General features: G+C 42.5%; 1 protein-coding gene across 1 annotated transcript in view; it reads left to right on the plus strand.

Annotated features, from left to right (window-relative positions):
- Positions 1-13,168: 13,168 nt before the first annotated feature.
- LOC124283036 overlaps positions 13,169-19,283 on the plus strand; it is a 28,382-nt gene continuing 22,267 nt past the window's right edge. The window contains exon 1 of the mRNA XM_046719048.1: positions 13,169-13,328. Within this exon, the coding sequence (XP_046575004.1) occupies positions 13,271-13,328 (58 nt within the window). The 5' untranslated portion in view covers positions 13,169-13,270. The remainder of the gene's footprint in view (positions 13,329-19,283) is intronic.

The raw sequence follows: 19,283 nt of genomic DNA on the forward strand, positions 1-19,283 counted from the left end.
CGTTGCATCACGTTTCTTGGTTTGCAGTTGCTTCACGCAGCTAACATCACTGGTGGAAACATTACGTTTATGTTTTACGACGGTTAAAATGTCTCAATTCGACTCACAAGTTTTCAGCGACACGGTAACGTTCCCAATGTTTACATTCCCACAATGCAATCGCTTGACTACTCAGCTTCATCTGGATGTACTGATCTAAACTTACGTTGGTAGTAGAAATGCTACGTTCATATTGCCCCAAATGGTTTTAATCCGAACGTAAACCGTCATCAAACTGTTATCATTTGGGTTTTTTTCTGGTAACGTTCGTCTTAACGTAGGGGGGCAGACACATCAATAGAACAGCGCGCCAGTTAGCCCTGTGCGAGGATTCTTAATTTAGGTCACCGACACCTTCGTTTGTTTTCTGCCTTAAATTAATCGTAATTATCCTTAGAAAGTATTAAATTTGGCATCTTAGAAAAGATATACAGTTCGCTTTACCACCATGTATAGTGTAATAAAGCACACTTTCGCCCTGAACTATTATAACGTTAAAGCACTTTAACTATAATAGTTCAGTGCGAAAGTGTGTTTTATTACACATGGTGGTAGAGCGAACTGTATTTCTTAATTACAAGCCAAGTCAATTGATAAACTGAGAAAAACACAGCATATTACAGTCAGAAAAGGGTATTGCACAAATATCAGTTCTTCTAAGATGCCTAGCGGTTAGAACAATCGAAAAAAAAATACATTATCAGACAATAAAGGTATAGTTTTTTGATGACGTAACAATTGAATGACGTTATCCCATCACTGCGCCATTCTAGTGTGCCCCCTCGTAATCGAACCATTTTACATTACGTCACAATGTCAGCGACGTCACGATGCATGTCAGTTGTCATCGCCTCGTACGGCCTCCTACAGTAAACTACACCGTTGCATCCCGTTTCTTGGTTTGCTGTTGCTTCACGCAGCTAACATCACTCGTGGAAACATTACGTTTATGTTTTACGACGGTTAAAATGTGTCATTTCGACTCACAAGTTTTCAGCGACACGGTAACGTTCGTAATGTTTACATTCCCACAATGCAATTGTGGAATGTCGCTTGACTACTCAACTTCCTCTGGATGTACTGATCAAACTTACGCTGGTAGTAGAAATGCAACGTTCATATTGCCCCATATGGTTTACGTTAATGACAGATGTAATTAAAATAATTCAGAGAAGATATTTAATCCGAACGTAAACCGTCATCAAACTGTTATCATTTGTTTTTTTCTGGTAACGTTCGTCTTAACGTAGGGGGCAGACACATCAATAGAACAGCGCGCCAGTTAGCCCTGTGCGAGGATTCTTAATTTAGGTCACCGACACCGTCGTTTGTTTTCTGCCTTAAATTAATCGTAATTATCTTTAGAAAGCATTAAATTTGGCATCTTAGAAAAGAAATACAGTTCGCCCTACCACCATGTATAGTGTAATAAAACACACTTTCCCCTGAACTAGTATAACGTTAAAGCACTCGGACGCAAGCGTCCTCGTGCTTTAACTATAATAGTTCAGGGCAAAAGTGTGTTTTATTACACTATACATGGTGGTAGAGCGAAGTGTATTTCTTAATTAAAACAATATTTTTGGTACAAAGTGTGTATAGCGGTCACTGTTATTGTGCAATCGTGTGGTATAAGCCAGCGGGATCCTTAGACCACCATACTGGCTCCTAAATGGCAACAATTTGGACAAGTGGACAGTAAGTCATAAAGATGCGGTCATTTTAGAGTTGGAATCATACGAAGGATTCCGTTTTTCATCCACAAATATTTCTCAAGATAATGGAAAGGGTTTTGTCGCTTTTTACAGTACATCTACTTCCTACACAATATCCCATTAGGTTAACGTCTTCGCTTCAACTTTATAGTTAAGGACAATAACAGGAAATATTACAGTCATATAATTTGTTTAAACGCTAGTGTATGTTGTGTGTTGTAATTACATTTGCCTCCTTTAACAGCTTTTTGTTCTTGTCACTAGGTTTCTTGTACCATACAAGGTAAAAATGAGCACATGTGGTCGTCACCAGCATCCAAAAGGATGTAACTTTCTGATGAGGTATCACAGAGGTAGAGGAGATACCATGTCCCTAGTATGGTTGACTACCTTTGGTTACTGGCGATCCACCCGTGAAGATCCGGGGTAGAATAGGTCTTCAGCAACCCATGTGCTTGCCAAAAAGGCGACTATGCTTGTCGTAAGAGCCGACTAACGGGGATCGGGTAGTCAGTTTCGCTGACTTGGTTGACACATGTCATCGTTTCCCAATTGCGCAGATCGATGCTCATGCTGTTGATCACTGGATTGTCTGGTCCAGACTCGATTATTTACAGACCGCCGCCATATAGCTGAGATATTGCTGAGTGCGGCGTAAAACAAAACTCACTCACTCACTCACTCACTGACGATCCATAGCTCATTGTTACATTGTCCTGTCTCATTATAGCTGTAATATTTTAATGTTCTTATTGTTTTAAATAAAATGTGTGGTAATCTAGTTTTTGTACTCTCCTTCGAGACAGGTACAATCGTATGTATAGTATTAAAGAGCCTCTAGTATCGATATGGACAAAATATTGCCGATGTGAAATTACATTTTTACTTACCTACTCGTTCATCGTCGATGATAATCGTGTTATTGTGTTTCTCCAAGATGCGTCAATCTGTTCAATTTTCCTAACCAGACTAAAGTTAATGAAAGGTGTATACGTAAGGTTAAGATGCATTAGTTACGAACTTATCATTTAGATTAGCACAGTAGGTTGTGCTCATGATTATGAGTAAATGTTTATTTTAAGAGACAATTTTAGCCATGGCCGATGAAGAAATTCACATTATCCCTCAATAAGGGTTACAATATGTGGTGATACTCCATATAAAAGTTTGTCTGGACTATTGCTAATAGCTGCGTAAATCATACAATAATAATAATAACAATAATAGGCCATTTATATAGCGCCTTTCAATCATGATTACAAACAAATTTATGGCTTTGTTACGAGGTAGTCGGAATCGTCTAACATTGCTTCAGCTTCAGCAGAGGTTTCCGATGATTGTTTGTCGCTGTTTGTAATTAGAGCAATTAAAACACTATACACTGTGTAATGGTTTTCTTCCTGACTTACTGAATTTGATGACTGTGTTCCTATATTATTTATATTCAGTTATTTGATATTGTGTCACGCATATTTTTGACGCTTTGATCTAAAGAGTATACCTGTGAAGATCCGGGTTAGAGCAACGTGTTTATTGTTTAAACAAAGTTTGTTAGTTGTTGAACGCTACACTGGAGCAATGCACATGCTGTATGACTGCGGTCTGTAAATAATTGAGTCTAAATTAGACAATCCAGTGAGTGACATCATGAGCATCGAACTAAGTAAACATGATACCAAGCATTAAAATAGAGATCTGGGGCCGTATTTATTAAAATTCTTACGAATTCTTAAAGGTCACATGCAACCAAAAAATCAAACATAATTAAACCACAATTATCCCTTATTCATGACATATAATATACATTGCTGACTATGAAAAAACATATAAACAAAATTATAAGCGTACAATCGCAAATCAAAAGTGCAATATTTTGTACTTGGGTTTACTTCCCAAGAAACGAAGCAGCCGGGATACCGAACCCAGTCAGAGCGGGTGGGTGTGCACTCAAGAGTAACGGCTGGCTTATTTGCAGATGCCTCACGGCTCATTGTGTGTGTGTATATATAGAGATGTTGGGTTTTGTAAATACATACTCATTTTTTGTGTATTACATTTTGCAATCAACAGACATCATAACATGTCATGTGTACAAGTATCACACCTGCCTGTCTGTGTAATTACATAATGTGACAGAGACCGAACTCGGGCCATAAATCAATGCGTTTTGTTTATGGTGTATAGCCTGATAGGTGTTAGGTTCAAATTGCACGTGGTCAGTGATCGAAGTTGTGTATTGAATATTGTCATTAGCAGACAGGCAGGCAGACACATAGGTGTCAATAAAACAGACACTGAGTTTTGTCTGTGACAACGACATATCTATGTCACAGTTAGAAATTCTGTCGACGCTAAATAATGACATTGCTTTTAAGTATCGAACTGAAAAAGTGACTCTTTAAGAAGAACATGTGGTGAAATAGACAAATAAAATTATATAAACAGTTAAATCAGTAATCTACTGTCAAAACATATAAAATGTTCGCGCCTGTGAAATATCAACAAAACATTTTCAAAAATAGCTCACACCAAAGCCTTCACCGAGTATTCACCGGACAACCCGCTGCGCGAACCTATTTCACTGCGTACGTGCTATGAGCGCAGCCCAGCTGTTGAAACCACATTTCCCCCAAGCGCTGGGGGAAAGTTAGTGAATCGTTTGTACTCCGATTTCGCGCGGTTTTTTTCATCGCGTTATTTTTCAACTTTATAAGTTGAATTTGCATTTTTGATGATTTGTTTCGGTAAGTCCATACCGAAAGGTATCAGAATCCGCAAAGTTGTGTTTTACGTCTCATGTGACCTTTAACTATAAGAGTTTTTAGGAATTATTTAGGTTTCACGCTTAACTTTAAGAAATTTCTTAAGACATATTTATAAAACATCTTATTCTTAGTTTTACTCTTAAAGATACCAAAAAGTTAGGAGTCCTCCCATAGCACCCTCAGACACTTAAGAAGCTTTCTTAACTAAATAAAATGGCCACCCTATAGCATGGGTTGCTGAAGACCAGTTCTTAGCCACACGAATATTATGTATCATTTATGAAAAATGAAACTGATATTGATTGTTTCTTGGTGATTTAAAGTCTGGGTATATAGACAATCATAAACAAACGTAAATACCTTGAAGGTTTTATTTACAATACGGGTTGTAAGAGACACATGGAGGTGCCCCAGATGTTTCCAATACACAGGATGATTTTACGTCACATCGGCAGCATCGCAAACTTATAATAACGAGAACCAACCGGTACGGGACGGTTTCCACGGTCTAGATGTATTTACGGACAGTCGCTTAGGTAGCTGCCTGTAGCTGAAGTCTCAATTCACCAGCTGTGGTTGGTGGCTTTTGCATTGTTGTTTTGCTTGTTGTTTTGCTTGTTGAGACCCGGGTTCGATTTCCCACATGGGCACAATGTGTGAAGCCCATTTCTGGCCACCCATTCCCTGATGTTGCTGGAATATTGCTAAAAGCGGCGTAAAACCATACTCACTCACTCACTAACTATGCTAAAAAATATAATCATAGCACTCTCGCTATATTTCCGAGTTCTGACGCTATAATCTGTGGCGCACCATGTGGATCATTCATATGCGTTCCTTCGTTTCAGGAGTTTCTTGGAGGACATGTTGATATCGTCAATGTGGTCTGTGTGTTTGTGTTGTATTTTAAATAAACATGCATAGCGTCCTAGTAATTAAGAAAGACTAATGCTGCTTCCTTTGTAGGAATTCTTTTTCAGCAAAATCTCTCCTTGCTTTGAATATTTTTTCGTTACGTCTTCTGACACGTCTGACGTCGTCCCCAAGGTCTGCTGCAGCAGCTGACAAGGTAATTGCTACCAGTGCATATTGTTTTGCTGACCACAGTGTGTGGGAAAAGCCAGGTTAAATGTCATGTAACAGGATGAGACAATATCACCTTCTCCTGCAGTCAGTAAGACCCGTGCTCTAACAAAATGGCATCACAGATGGACCTCATACTTGTAAGGACGCCATCTCTATGGCGTCGAGGCTTTGTTACTACATTACGCTTATCAATGGGAGGGACGAGGTTCTTTTAAGTAGATTTCGTCTTAGGCATCGTAATCTTGGTTCATGTCGTACAATGTGTAATCAGCTAGAAAATGTGGCGCATTTTATACTACATTGCAAAAAGAATATGTAAATCAATGTAAGGCAATGGTGGAATCTCTTACATCTCAATATTGACCTCTCATTGGCTGGAATGTTACAATGTACGGGTAGAGGCGAGAATGTACAAGATACAGGTGTTTGTGGGTGTACACAGAGGACCACGTGAAGGTTACAGTGTACGGGTAGAGGAGAGAGTACAAGATACAGGTGTTTGTGGGTGTACACAGAGGACCACGTGAAGGTTACAATGTACGGGTAGAGGCGAGAGTACAAGATACAGGTGTTTGTGGGTGTACACTGAGGACCACGTGAAGGTTACAGTGTACGGGTAGAGGCGAGAGTACAAGATACAGGTGTTTGTGGGTGTACACAGAGGACCACGTGAAGGTTACAGTGTACAGGTAGAGGAGAGAGTACAAGATACAGGTGTTTGTGGGTGTACACAGAGGACCACGTGAAGGTTACAGTGTACGGGTAGAGGAGAGAGTACAAGATACAGGTGTTTGTGGGTGTACACAGAGGACCACGTGAAGGTTACAATGTACGGGTAGAGGCGAGAGTACAAGATACAGGTGTTTGTGGGTGTACACAGAGGACCACGTGAAGGTTACAGTGTACGGGTAGAGGAGAGAGTACAAGATACAGGTGTTTGTGGGTGTACACAGAGGGACCACGTGAAGGTTACAGTGTACAGGTAGAGGAGAGAGTACAAGATACAGGTGTTTGTGGGTGTACACAGAGGACCACGTGAAGGTTACAGTGTACGGGTAGAGGAGAGAGTACAAGATACAGGTGTTTGTGGGTGTACACAGAGGACCACGTGAAGGTTACAGTGTACAGGTAGAGGAGAGAGTACAAGGTACAGGTGTTTGCGGGTGTACACAGAGGACCACGTGAAGGTTACAGTGTACGGGTAGAGGAGAGAGTACAAGATACAGGTGTTTGTGGGTGTACACAGAGGACCACGTGAAGGTTACAGTGTACGGGTAGAGGCGAGAGTACAAGATACAGGTGTTTGTGGGTGTACACAGAGGACCACGTGAAGGTTACAGTGTACAGGTAGAGACGAGAGTACAGAGATACAGGTGTTTTGTGGTGTACACAGAGGACCACGTGAAGGTTACAGTGTACAGGTAGAGGAGAGAGTACAAGATACAGGTGTTTGTGGGTGTACACAGAGGACCACGTGAAGGTTACAGTGTACAGGTAGAGGCGAGAGTACAAGATACAGGTGTTTGTGGGTGTACACAGAGGACCAGTAGGTAACAAGATACCACGTGAAGGTTACAGTGTACGGGTAGAGGAGAGAATACAAGATACAGGTGTTTGTGAGTGTACACAGAGGGACCACGTGAAGGTTACAGTGTACAGGTAGAGGAGAGAGTACAAGATACAGGTGTTTGTGTGTGTACACAGAGGACCACGTGAAGGTTACAGTGTACAGGTAGAAGGAGGTACAAGATACAGTGTACACAGAGGGGTGAAGGTTACAGTGTACAGGTAGAGGCGAGAGTACAAGATACAGGTGTTTGTGGGTGTACACAGAGGACCACGTGAAGGTTACAGTGTACAGGTAGAGGAGAGAGTACAAGATACAGGTGTTTGTGGGTGTACACAGAGGACCACGTGAAGGTTACAGTGTACAGGTAGAGGAGAGAGTACAAGATACAGGTGTTTGTGGGTGTACACAGAGGACCACGTGAAGGTTACAGTGTACGGGTAGAGGAGGAGTGTACAAGATACAGGTGTTTGTGGGTGTACATAGAGGACCACGTGAAGGTTACAGTGTACAGGTAGAGGAGAAAGTACAAGGTACAGGTGCTTCTGGGTGTACATAGAGGACCACGTGAAGGTTACAGTGTATGGGCACAGTCAAGGCTATAAAACATCTGCCACGAGTCTCTGCTGGGTGGGACCGCCTCCGTGGTGTAATGGTTAGAGCGTCCGCCCGGAGAGCGGAAGGTCGTGGGTTCGATCCCCGACCGCGTCATACCATAAGACGTTAAAATATGGTACTTGTTGGTCCCTGCCTGGCGCTCGGCATTAATGGGTACAACAAGGACTGGTCAGCTCGGAGTCAGTATAATGTGTCTGAGTGGGGTATTCATGCTTCACTGCGGCATGGTATCTCAGTGGGCTAGCACTATAAAACCAGCTTCAGTCTGGGCTAGTACAAGCAGCCGCACATACACATACACACGCATGCACGTCGTCATATGAGCGAAATATTCTCAAGCACGACGTTAAACCCAATTTCACCTCACCTCACCTCTGCTGGGTGCTTATTCAGATGGTGATTATACGGCGCTTCACAACCTGTCTTCATAATTTCTTGTTCACGAAGCGTTGGGGCACATCTTCGTTTATAGCGGTTATTTCAAGTTGACCTGAGTTTAAGGTCACAAGCGAGGTTTGCGTGACTGGTGGTTTGTGTGACTTTAACCAGAGACCATATAATAGAGGGACGGCCCTCCCCAACAGTTTATCACTAACCATCAGCGCTACGGCCTGGCATGTAACTGATACACATCTATTATATGGTCTCTGCTTTAACTGTGGAATGGGCTAGACTCGCATTTCAATTGTGGCTAGTAAATATAACAAAGTAACATTCTCACAAACATGAATAGCTCTTTAGAATTTTAAGCAAGTAGCCCGATGAGCGTTTACAAATACACGTGTGCTGTAATGTAAGTTATTGCCGTTGACATGAAGGGTGACAACTCCTTAGACCTTGGGTGCTTTTTACACCAAGCGTGACTTCATTACAGGTGACATTTTGCCGAGTGCGATGTTGATATAGTGACACGACCATTACAATAACAATAGCAATCCCGGCTTAAAGCAGAGTCGAGCATACCTTCCGACTATACTATAAGCATTTGTTTGTCAATCAATGAAATACCAAATGCTCACGGAAAGAATTTTTAACAATGGTGTTACGTTAATCACCTTTACGACGCTTTTTGCAATATGCCAGCAGTGTCACAGAATACACGGTAGCAGTTGACATCAGAAATGTGCCCATATGGGGAATCGAACCATTCCCTTCAGCGCACCGAGCGAACGTTTGAACCACTAGGCTACCCCCACCTGGCCCATCCACCTTGATTATGTTGGGTAGCATGGAGAAGAATGATTAACGAATTTTCATTTCCTACGTCCAAGCATTTGAAACTTTTTGTTACGCTGCCTGCCATGACAACGTCTTGATTTACTAAAGTGAAAAGAAACAACGCTTTACATAGTGAGTTTGTGGGGTTTTTTGGTTTTAATGTTGTTGTTTGTGTTTGTTTTGTTGTTTGTTTGTTTGTTTGTTTTTATTGGGTTGGGTTGGGTTTTTGGGGGGGTATTTATTTTATTTTGTTATTATTATTTATTTTTATTTTATTTCTTTTTTTTTCTTTTATTTTATTTATTTTTATTTTTTATTTTATTTTATTTTTATTTTTATTTTTATTTTTTGGGGATGTAGGAGGGAATCAAACCCGGGTGTTCGGCGTAACGAGCGAACATTTTAACCACTAGGCTTCCCCACCACCCCTAAACTGGCATTATGACCAAAATATGAAAATGAAGAATCCAAGCTGTTAAAGTATTCGCTCGTCACGACAAAGGTACAGGTTCGATTTCATATATGCGTACAACGTGTGAAGCCGATTTAGGGTCTTCCCTTAGTGGTATATCTGGAATATTACTGATAGGGGCTTAGAAAATATATTATTTACAGCAAAAGGTTACGTTGCGATATTTTTTAATAAACATGAAATCTGACTCATCAGGAACAAGAAAGGAAAGGAAACAGGTATTTTTATCTCACATGTATGAAATCTGACAATGCGGTTCTGTCAACCATGAAGATAAGTGTGTTTTTCCTTGTACACTTAATGCATCGCTGCTATTGTACTGTCAAAGCGTGGCGTGTTGTCACACATGCTATCAATGCATGAAATATTACATAATTGGCTACACGGAAAACTCTCAAGCCAAAGACAGTTTAACCGCTCCTTTCTTATCCCTTTGTGTTTCTGATGTTGAGGCCATGTACACTACTGGGCAAAAGAAGGTTACCCCAAAAAAACATTTTTAAAAACAATAACTGGTTTGTTTTGTTTGTTGTTGTTTAACGCCGCTCTCAGCAATAACTACATAACCATAGTTGTTTGTAGTGTCTCTTCTCACTTTCACACGAGAAAATTCGGATCGGCTGAAATGGACGTCATTGTCTGAATTGCTTCATGAGACTCGCGAGTCCACCTTCTAATCATATATTGTTTGTTGGACTAGAAGTTCTGGCCCAACAACAATACATGATAGTTGTGTAACGTCGTACTCAGCAATATACCAGCTAGATGTATGTGGCAGTGGTTTGTAAATAGAGTCTGGACCAGACAATCCAGTGATCAGCAGTGATCATCGATATACGCACTTGGGATACCAAATCAGCGAGTCTGACCACCCGATCCCGTTAGTCGCTCCTTACTACAAGCGAGGGTTGCTGACGATACCTTAATACAACGATAGTTTTAACAATAACAATACGATAATCTTAGGCTAAGATCGTTTCTGAAAATCTTGCACCTGTGTAATAACTTTGAAACGTATTACTAAAATATGTCATTGTCGAACATCTCGACTATACCGGTATCTGGAACGGATTCTCCAACTCATCACAATACAAATACATATGTTTCTGACTAAGTCGAATTCGATATACAAAGACAAATCGCGATCTCAACTGAGACTTATCTACATTAAAAATCTTCGTGTCGAACATTCGGTTGACGCGAAATTTTAGAATGTCGGTCCCAGTGCATTCTTACTTAAGTCATTATTTCGCGGTTGTACGACTCTTGATAACTCGAAGTAATTAAGTACGTCCCTTCAAGTTCGACACAACGGTACTGAGTGTGTATAATGCTGTACCTTATCTAGAAGTTGCATTAACTGCAGATGTTGTAGACAGGGGGCCTCTGGTTACAACATGCAGATAATAAAAAGCGTTGTTTGACCACCGAATTGTGTTGTGTGTGAATAATCTGCCTGCTATATAATGCTAGAGAAGAGATTTATTGTCCACAGAAGTGGCATGTTTACATGCAAGATTCACCACTGGCCTGGTTGGCGTGAAGTGTGTTGACTTGAGGACTTCCTGCTTTGACAAAGGAATCATCTACCAATTGAGAACAGTCACCTACTTTCTCCGCGTCGTGTAGGGACGGTGGGGTAGCCTTGTGGTTAAAGCGTTCGCTCGTCACGCCGAAGGCCCGTGTTCGATTCCCCACATGGGTACAATGTGTAAAACCCATTTCTGGTGTCCCCAGGTATTGCTGGAATATTGCTAAAAGCTGCGTAAAACTACACTCACTCACTCACTCACTCTTTTACCCGACAGTCTATAACTGCATCTCACACGTAAACGTCTCCACCTCAATGCCATCAAATATAAGATAGAAAAGTAGAAATTTGTCTGTATGTTGATTTACGCCACACTCAGCAATATTCCAGCTAAATTTGCCAGTAAATAATCGAGTCTGGACCAGACAATCAAGTGATTAACAGCATGAGCTTCGAACTACGCAAAGATAACAAACATGAAACAAGTCAACTGGTCTGGCCACCTGTTACCACGGGGAGCTGAAGACCAATTCTAAGCCAGATCCACACGAATATTATCATTATGAAAAATGATTGTTAGTTGGTGATTTAAAGTATGGGTACGCAATCGGGATACAATGACATGTGTCAACCAAGACCCGATACCGTTACAGAAGAAGGAAGTGTTTATATTTGTCTAATGGTGGGTAAAACAAACAGCATTAAAACAAGGCGACCCGATCCTCTTCAAAAACGTGCTGCAGACACCATGAGTCACAACTTCAGAGATTTGACACCAGCTCCTACTTAAACAGTTAGTGGCTTAGTATAGGGTGTGTTTACATACATGCCGCTCTATGTACCTGGAATATTGTTGGTGGCTGTGTTCCACATCAAATAACATGTGTCCTAATGCGACCTACTTTATTTACAAGTACGCATGCGGATACAAAATATACGATGTGCCGAAGATGTATGTATGTATGTATGTATGTATGTATGTATGTATGTATGTATGTATGTATGTATGTATGTATGTATGTATGTATGTATGTATGTATGTATGTATGTATGTATGTATGTGTGCATGCGTGCGTATGGATGGATGTATGTGTATGTATGTATGTGTGTGTATGTATGTATGTATGTGTATGTATGTATGTATGTATGTATGTATGTATGTATGTATGTATGTATGTATGTATGTATGTATGTATGTATGTATGTATGTATGTATGTATGTATGTATGTATGTATGTATGTATGTATGTATGTATGTATGTATGTATGTATGTATGCGTGCATGCGTGTGTATGGATGGATGGATGTGTGTATGTATGCGTATGTGTATGGATGGATGTGTGTGTATGCATGTGTGTGTATGTATATGTGTGTGTGCGTGCGTGCGTGTGCGGCCAAAGCATGTTAATCTAACTGTAACAGCACATAAAAGGTATGCCGAATAACATTACAATATATTCGATAACTGTAATGTACCTTCTGATGTCCATTTCCAGACGATGTAAGGGTCGTGGTGTCGCCTTGTGGTTCGAATCCGGGTTAGAATTGGACTTTAGCAACCCATGCTTGTTGTAAGAGGCGTGGTCAGGCTCGCTGACTTGGTTGACACATGTCATCGTGTCCAAGTTAGGTACATCGATGCTCATGATGTCAATCACTGGACTGTCTGGTCCAGTCTCAAGTATTCGCAGACCGCTGCCATACAGCTGGACAATTGCGTAGTGCGGCGTTAAACAACATACATGTGAGTGAGAGAGTATGGTTTTTACGCCGCTTTTAGCAAAATTTCCAGTAATATCACGGCGAGGGTCACCAGAAATGGACTTCACATATTGTACCCATGTCGGGTCTTCGGCGTGACGGGCGAACGCTTTAACCACTGGCTGCCCCACCGCCTCGAATCCTAAGAGGGGAAGAACCCATGAACAAGCAGTACATGTAGTTGGGGAAGGGACTGCAGTTTGTTTGTAAATAAACGGAAAAAAAGTTCGCATCATATAGCTGAAGGATTTTATTATTTTTTTACTTTTATATATTTCTTGCGCGACTGCTGTCTTCTTGGTTGAGGTTTTGAAACACATAAAGTTACGTATGGTCTCCAGTCAATGGCGGAGGTTTGTGTTCCACAGGTTTGTGTTCAACAGGTATGTGTTCCGCTCATTGACGAGTGTCATATACCTGTGACGGCAGTTCACTTCCTGGTCAGGCAAGGCTGCCATGAAACGACAACGGCAACAGTAGACGACGTGTGATGCTGTTATGGCTGCTGCATTTGGTCTAGTTTTGGCTCTCATTGTTGGACTAGCACAAAAGTCAGGTAAGATTGGTTTCCTGGGAGTATAGATGTTATTGTTGGACTAGGGCACAACACAGGTAAGATTGTTCTCACTGGAATGAATACACGTTTTGAGACAAAGCTCGACTGAATATGGCATCGTCGGGGAAGTACATGGAGACGGATGTATAGAGGGAGAGACGCCCATAGTTTATGGTGAAGACTCAAACATACCTTTTCTCCGCTGTCAGAAGCCAGGCAATATTGTTTCGAGTAACTCATTGAAGGGATTAAACACTGACAGATGGGAAGTACGTGCGTGTCTAATATTGCCCTGACAGTACATACCCCGGACTAATGTCCACTATCATACTGTTGTAGGGACTAATTTAGGACAGCCATCGTCCAAATATTTAAAACGTCCAAAACTATGTACTCAAGACATGTGAGACTTTATTGTAATATATATATGACTCTGACCTGTAATCTTAATCAATACTGTACATCCTTATCACTACCGCATTGTAAATTGACTTGACAGACCATTAATTATTGTATAAGACATGTAAAGCCTTCATTGGTAATCCCCCTTGGTCGTGTCTGCCATCACATCAACTGGTCAAGGAAGTGCTATTGTTTTTCTGTCTGCCCATTGATGAGTCGTCGCCTGTCCATTGTTGTCCAAAACTGTATATATACTTAGTATGCTCACATCTAGACAGTGAAGGAGTACTAGTTCGGTATTTGGACTGTCTGTTGGGACGACCACGAGCAGCATAATGCCGCTCGTATGAAACGCCCTGGGGTTGAGCAGGTACTCCGCTCACCTCGCTCATGTCTTGTGTATTTGTTTGTCATGTACTAAAGACGTTTGAACTCAACTATGCCTTCGTCTTCATCAACGCACACTTCATCTTAATTATGAGCTAATTCCCCAGTTGACGCATATCCACGCGTTGACAATACCATGCAGTCTACGGGTTAATATCCCACCCAGGCAGTAGCTGAGCGGTTAAAGGTCACATGCAACCAAAAAATCAAACATAATTAAAACACAATTATCACTTATTCATGACATATGATATACATTGCTGATTATTAAAAAACATATAAACAAAATTATAAGCGTACAATTGCAAATCAAAAGTGCAATATTTTGTACTTGGGTTTACTTCCCTCGAAACGAAACACCCGGGATACCGAACCCAGTCAGAGCGGGTGGGTGGGCACTCAAGTGTAACGAAGCCTTTCATTGGCTGGTTCTTTTGCCGATGATGTATATAGAGATGTTGGGTTTTGTAAATACATACTCATTTTTTGTGTATAACATTTTTCAATCAATAGACACCATAACATGTCATATGTGTACAAGTATCACACCTGCCTGTCTGTGTAATTGCATAATGTGACAGAGACCGAACTCGGGCCATAAATTAATGCGTTTTATTTATGGTGTATAGCTTGATAGGTGTTGATAGTTCAAATTGCATGTGGTCAGTGATCGAAGTTGTGTATTGAATATTGTCATTAGCAGACAGGCAGGCAGGCAGACACATAGGTGTCAATAAAACAGACATTGAGTTTTGTCTGTGACAACGACATATCACAGTCAGAAATTCTGTCAATGCTAAATAATGACATTGCTTTTAAGTATCGAACTGAGAAAGTGACTCGGTAAGAAGAACGTGTGGTGAAATAGACAAATGAAATTATATAAACAGTTAAATCGGTAATCTTCTGTCATAACATAAAAAGCTCGCGCCTGTGATATATCAACAAATCATTAGAAAAATAGCTCACATCAAAGCCTTCACCGAGTATTCACCGCCAGCGAAGGTTTTCCGTCTTGAAATGTCGAACGCCTCCACTGGTTGACACATAGCTGAGTAGATCTAGATCCTAACAAGGTTCTTTTATGTAATGAGTAGATTATTTACTGTTTGTTTTGATTAGACTACTCCTGCTCACGACCTTATAATCCGGACATCCCGCTTCCAAGCTGCGCGAACCTATTTCACTGCGCTTGCACTATGAGCGCAACCCAGCGTAGCGCAGCACAGCTGTTGAAACCACTTTTCACCCAAAGCGCTGGGGTGAATTTAGTGAATCGTTTGAACTCCGATTTCGTGGGGGTTTTCAACTTTATAGGTTGAATTTGCATTTTTTATGATTTGCATCTGTAAGTCCATACCGAAAGGTATCAGAATCTGCAAAGTTGTGTTTTACGTTGCATGTGATCTTTAAAGTGTCCGCTTGTCACGCCAAAGACTCGGGTTCGATTCCCCATGGGTACAATGTGTGAAGTCCATTTCTGGTGTCCATCGCTGTGCCATTGCTGTAATGACGATAAAGGCGGCGTAAAAGCTTCCTCGCTCACTCACGCACTCAAGCACTCACTCACTCACCCATTCAGTCAGTGTGCGAAATAGCCACTGGCCCGCTAGCCCGTGGCTAGTAAAAATCCAGTCTGGCTAGTAAATCTCCACAGTCACTGACCCGACAGGCTAGTTAATTTTCATGGGGTCATTTTGTAAATATGTTACTCTCTACGACCTGTTTAAGTTATAATACAATTTTAAATCATGCAAGATATTGGCCTGATAGAATTGTTCATCATATTAGCAGCTTAATTGTGAAACCCCTGTCATGCCGACAATATCTTATTCTCATCTATTTTGGTAATCGTTTGCTTAGTTTCTTCATTCGGGCTAGTGAATTATTTTGTGGGCTAGTAACTTTCAGGCAAAGCTAGCCCGACTGGCAAGCAAAAATTGGAAACTATTTCTCACATTGGTCACAACAATACTGATTGCATTCCGACCAGAGTTCTAATCTACCGTTAATGTCGAAAGCCAAACAATTACAGTTGAACCACCGACGAGGCACATGCTCTATCCACGAAATCAGTTCCTATGGCAGAAAGGCCCTGTCTATGGGTAGGTGAAGAGTCGGATGGTGGGTGGAAAACACGTGGAAGACGGACCTATCTACGTATTGAGCGACGTGATAGATGAGTGGATGGGTGGGTGACTGGATGGATGGATGTGTGGGTGACTGGATGGATGGATGTATGGGTGAATGGATCTGTGGGTGACTAGATGGATGGATGTATTGGTGAATGGATGTGTGGGTGACTGGATGGATGGATGTATGGGTGAATGGATGTGTGGGTGACTGGATGGATGGATGTATGGGTGAATGGATCTGTGGGTGACTGGATGGATGGATGTATGGGTGAATGGATGTGTGGGTGACTAGATGGATGGATGTATGGGTGAATGGATCTGTGGGTGACTGGATGGATGGATGTATGGGTGAATGGATGTGTGGGTGACTAGATGGATGTGTGGGTGAATAGATGGATATGTGGGCGACTGGATGGACGGATGGATGGGTGGATGACTGGATGGATGGATGTGTGGGTGACTGGATGGATGGATGTATGGGTGAATGGATCTGTGGGTGACTGGATGGATGGATGTATGGGTGAATGGATGTGTGGGTGACTAGATGGATGGATGTATGGGTGAATGGATCTGTGGGTGACTGGATGGATGGATGTATGGGTGAATGGATGTGTGGGTGACTAGATGGATGTGTGGGTGAATAGATGGATATGTGGGCGACTGGATGGACGGATGGATGGGTGGATGACTGGATGGATGGATGTGTGGGTGACTGGATGGATGGATGTGTGGGTGAATGGATGGATATGTGGGCGACTGGATGGACGGATGGATGACTGGGTGGATCTGTGGGTGACTGGATGGATGGATGGATGTGTTGGTGACTCGATGGATGGATGGATGGATGGATGGATGTGTGGGTGACTAGATGGGTGGATGACTGAATGGATGGATGGGTGACTGGATGGATGTGTGGGTGACTGGATGGATGGATGGAGGTGAGGTGAAATTGGGTTTTACGTCGTGCTTGAGAATATTTCTCTCATATGACGACGTGCATGCGTGTGTATGTGTATGTGCGGCCGATTGTACTAGCCAGTTTTATAGACTCAAGCTGGTTTTATTGTGCTAGCTCACTGAGATACCATGCCGCAGTGAAGCATGAATACCCAACTCAGACACATTATACTGACTCCGAGCCGACCAGTCCTTGTTGTACCCATTAATGCCGAGCGCCTGGCAGGGACCAACAAGTACCATATTTTAACGTCTTTTGGGATGACGCGGTCGGGGAACGAACCCACGATCTTCCGCTCTCCGGGTGGACGCTCTAACCACTACACCACGGAGGCGGCCTGGATGGATGGATTGGTGGGTGACTGGATGGATGGATGTGTGGGTGACTGGATGGATGGATGTGATGGGTGACTGGATGGATGGATGGATGTGTGGGTGACTGGATGGATGGATGGATGTGTGGGTGACTGGATGGATGGATGGATGTGTGGGTGACTGGATGGATGGATGGATGTGTGGGTGACTGGATGGATGGATGGATGTGTGGGTGACTGGATGGATGGATGTGTGGGTGACTGGATGGATGGATGGATGTGGGTGACTGGATGGATGGCTGGATGTGTGGGTGACTGGATGGATGGATGGATGTGTGGGTGACTGGATGGATGTGTGGATGGTGGGTGACTGGATGGCTGGATGTGTGGGTGACTGGATGGATGTGTGGGTGACTGGATGGATGGCTGGATGTGTGGGTGACTGGATGGATGGATGGATGTGTGGGTGACTGGATGGATGAGTGGGTGACTGGATGGATGGCTGGATGTGTGGGTGACTGGATGGATGGATGGATGGATGTGTGTGTGGGTGACTGGATGGATAGATGTGTGGGTGACTGGATGGATGGCTGGATGTGTGGGTGACTGGATGGATGGATGTGTGGGTGACTGGATGGATGTGTGGGTGACTGAATGGATGGATGGATGGGTGGGTGACTGGATGGATGGATGGATGGGTGGGTGACTGGATGGATGTGTGGATGACTGGATAGATGGATTAGGATGAATGGATTGATCGAATTGTGGCACAATGTCCCGATAAACAGGCTGTCTGTTTTGTGGTTGGTAGACATCCAGGACGAGCCTATGTGGAGGAACACACTTAGGATATTAGTAATCAATCCTTCCTGGAATCGTGGTCTGTAAATGTTTGCATTACTGTAGAAGGCAACGTACTTCAGATAAGATTATGTGATTTACAGCTCACTGCTACGTAAATAGGACAAGCGAGAACTACAGGCAGATGTACCCGAGATAAATCATACGGCTCCTAATCAGAAGTTGTTTGATCGCAGGTACAACAATAAAGGTCTCAGTAAAGCTTTCAAAATGATTATGGTAGACACGTGGAAGACGTGTCCAAATTTACACATCAGGCTGTGAAATAAATTATGTCCGCTTCCTATTCCTCATTTTGATCTATACCGTCCGCCCCCGTGTTTTTAAGGACCGGCCTTTGCATGTGTTTATGACATACGCTCTCCTTTTCGCGAAGGGCATGTCCAGTTGAAAAAATGCTTTAGAAACAAATTCCTGTCCACAGTATGACTCTTATTTCCAAAATGCATCAACATGCAGCCACGTCATTCTGAAATCATACTGACTGTGACATTAAAAGCAGGTGTATGAGAACCGATTCTCATTGCTTCACTAACGAATGTGAAACGAGGACAGAGATGCCGAGGTTAACACCTCACGAAAGAGAACGTGCACTAGACATGATTCAGGTTGGCACTAGCAGCAGGGATATTGCTCGACAACGTGGACTTGGCCACTCCACCATCGTTAGGCTTCATAGACATCAGTAGACAGGCAGCACCCGTGACCTTCAATGACCTTGGCAACAACCTGTTACGACGCTCCATCAGGATCGCCATATTGACCTTGTCCATATCAGTGATTGAACACTGCCGACTGCCAGGACTGCTGCACTAGTTCAAGGTTGACGTGGGGTCATCAGCGCTGACTCCATGCGACGCCGTCTACAATCTACAGGGCTTCATGCTCGAAGTCCTTAC

This window comes from Haliotis rubra, unplaced genomic scaffold (genome assembly GCF_003918875.1).
Source record: "Haliotis rubra isolate DU_JTF1 unplaced genomic scaffold, ASM391887v1 Scf309, whole genome shotgun sequence".
NCBI classification, from domain to species: domain Eukaryota; kingdom Metazoa; phylum Mollusca; class Gastropoda; order Lepetellida; family Haliotidae; genus Haliotis; species Haliotis rubra.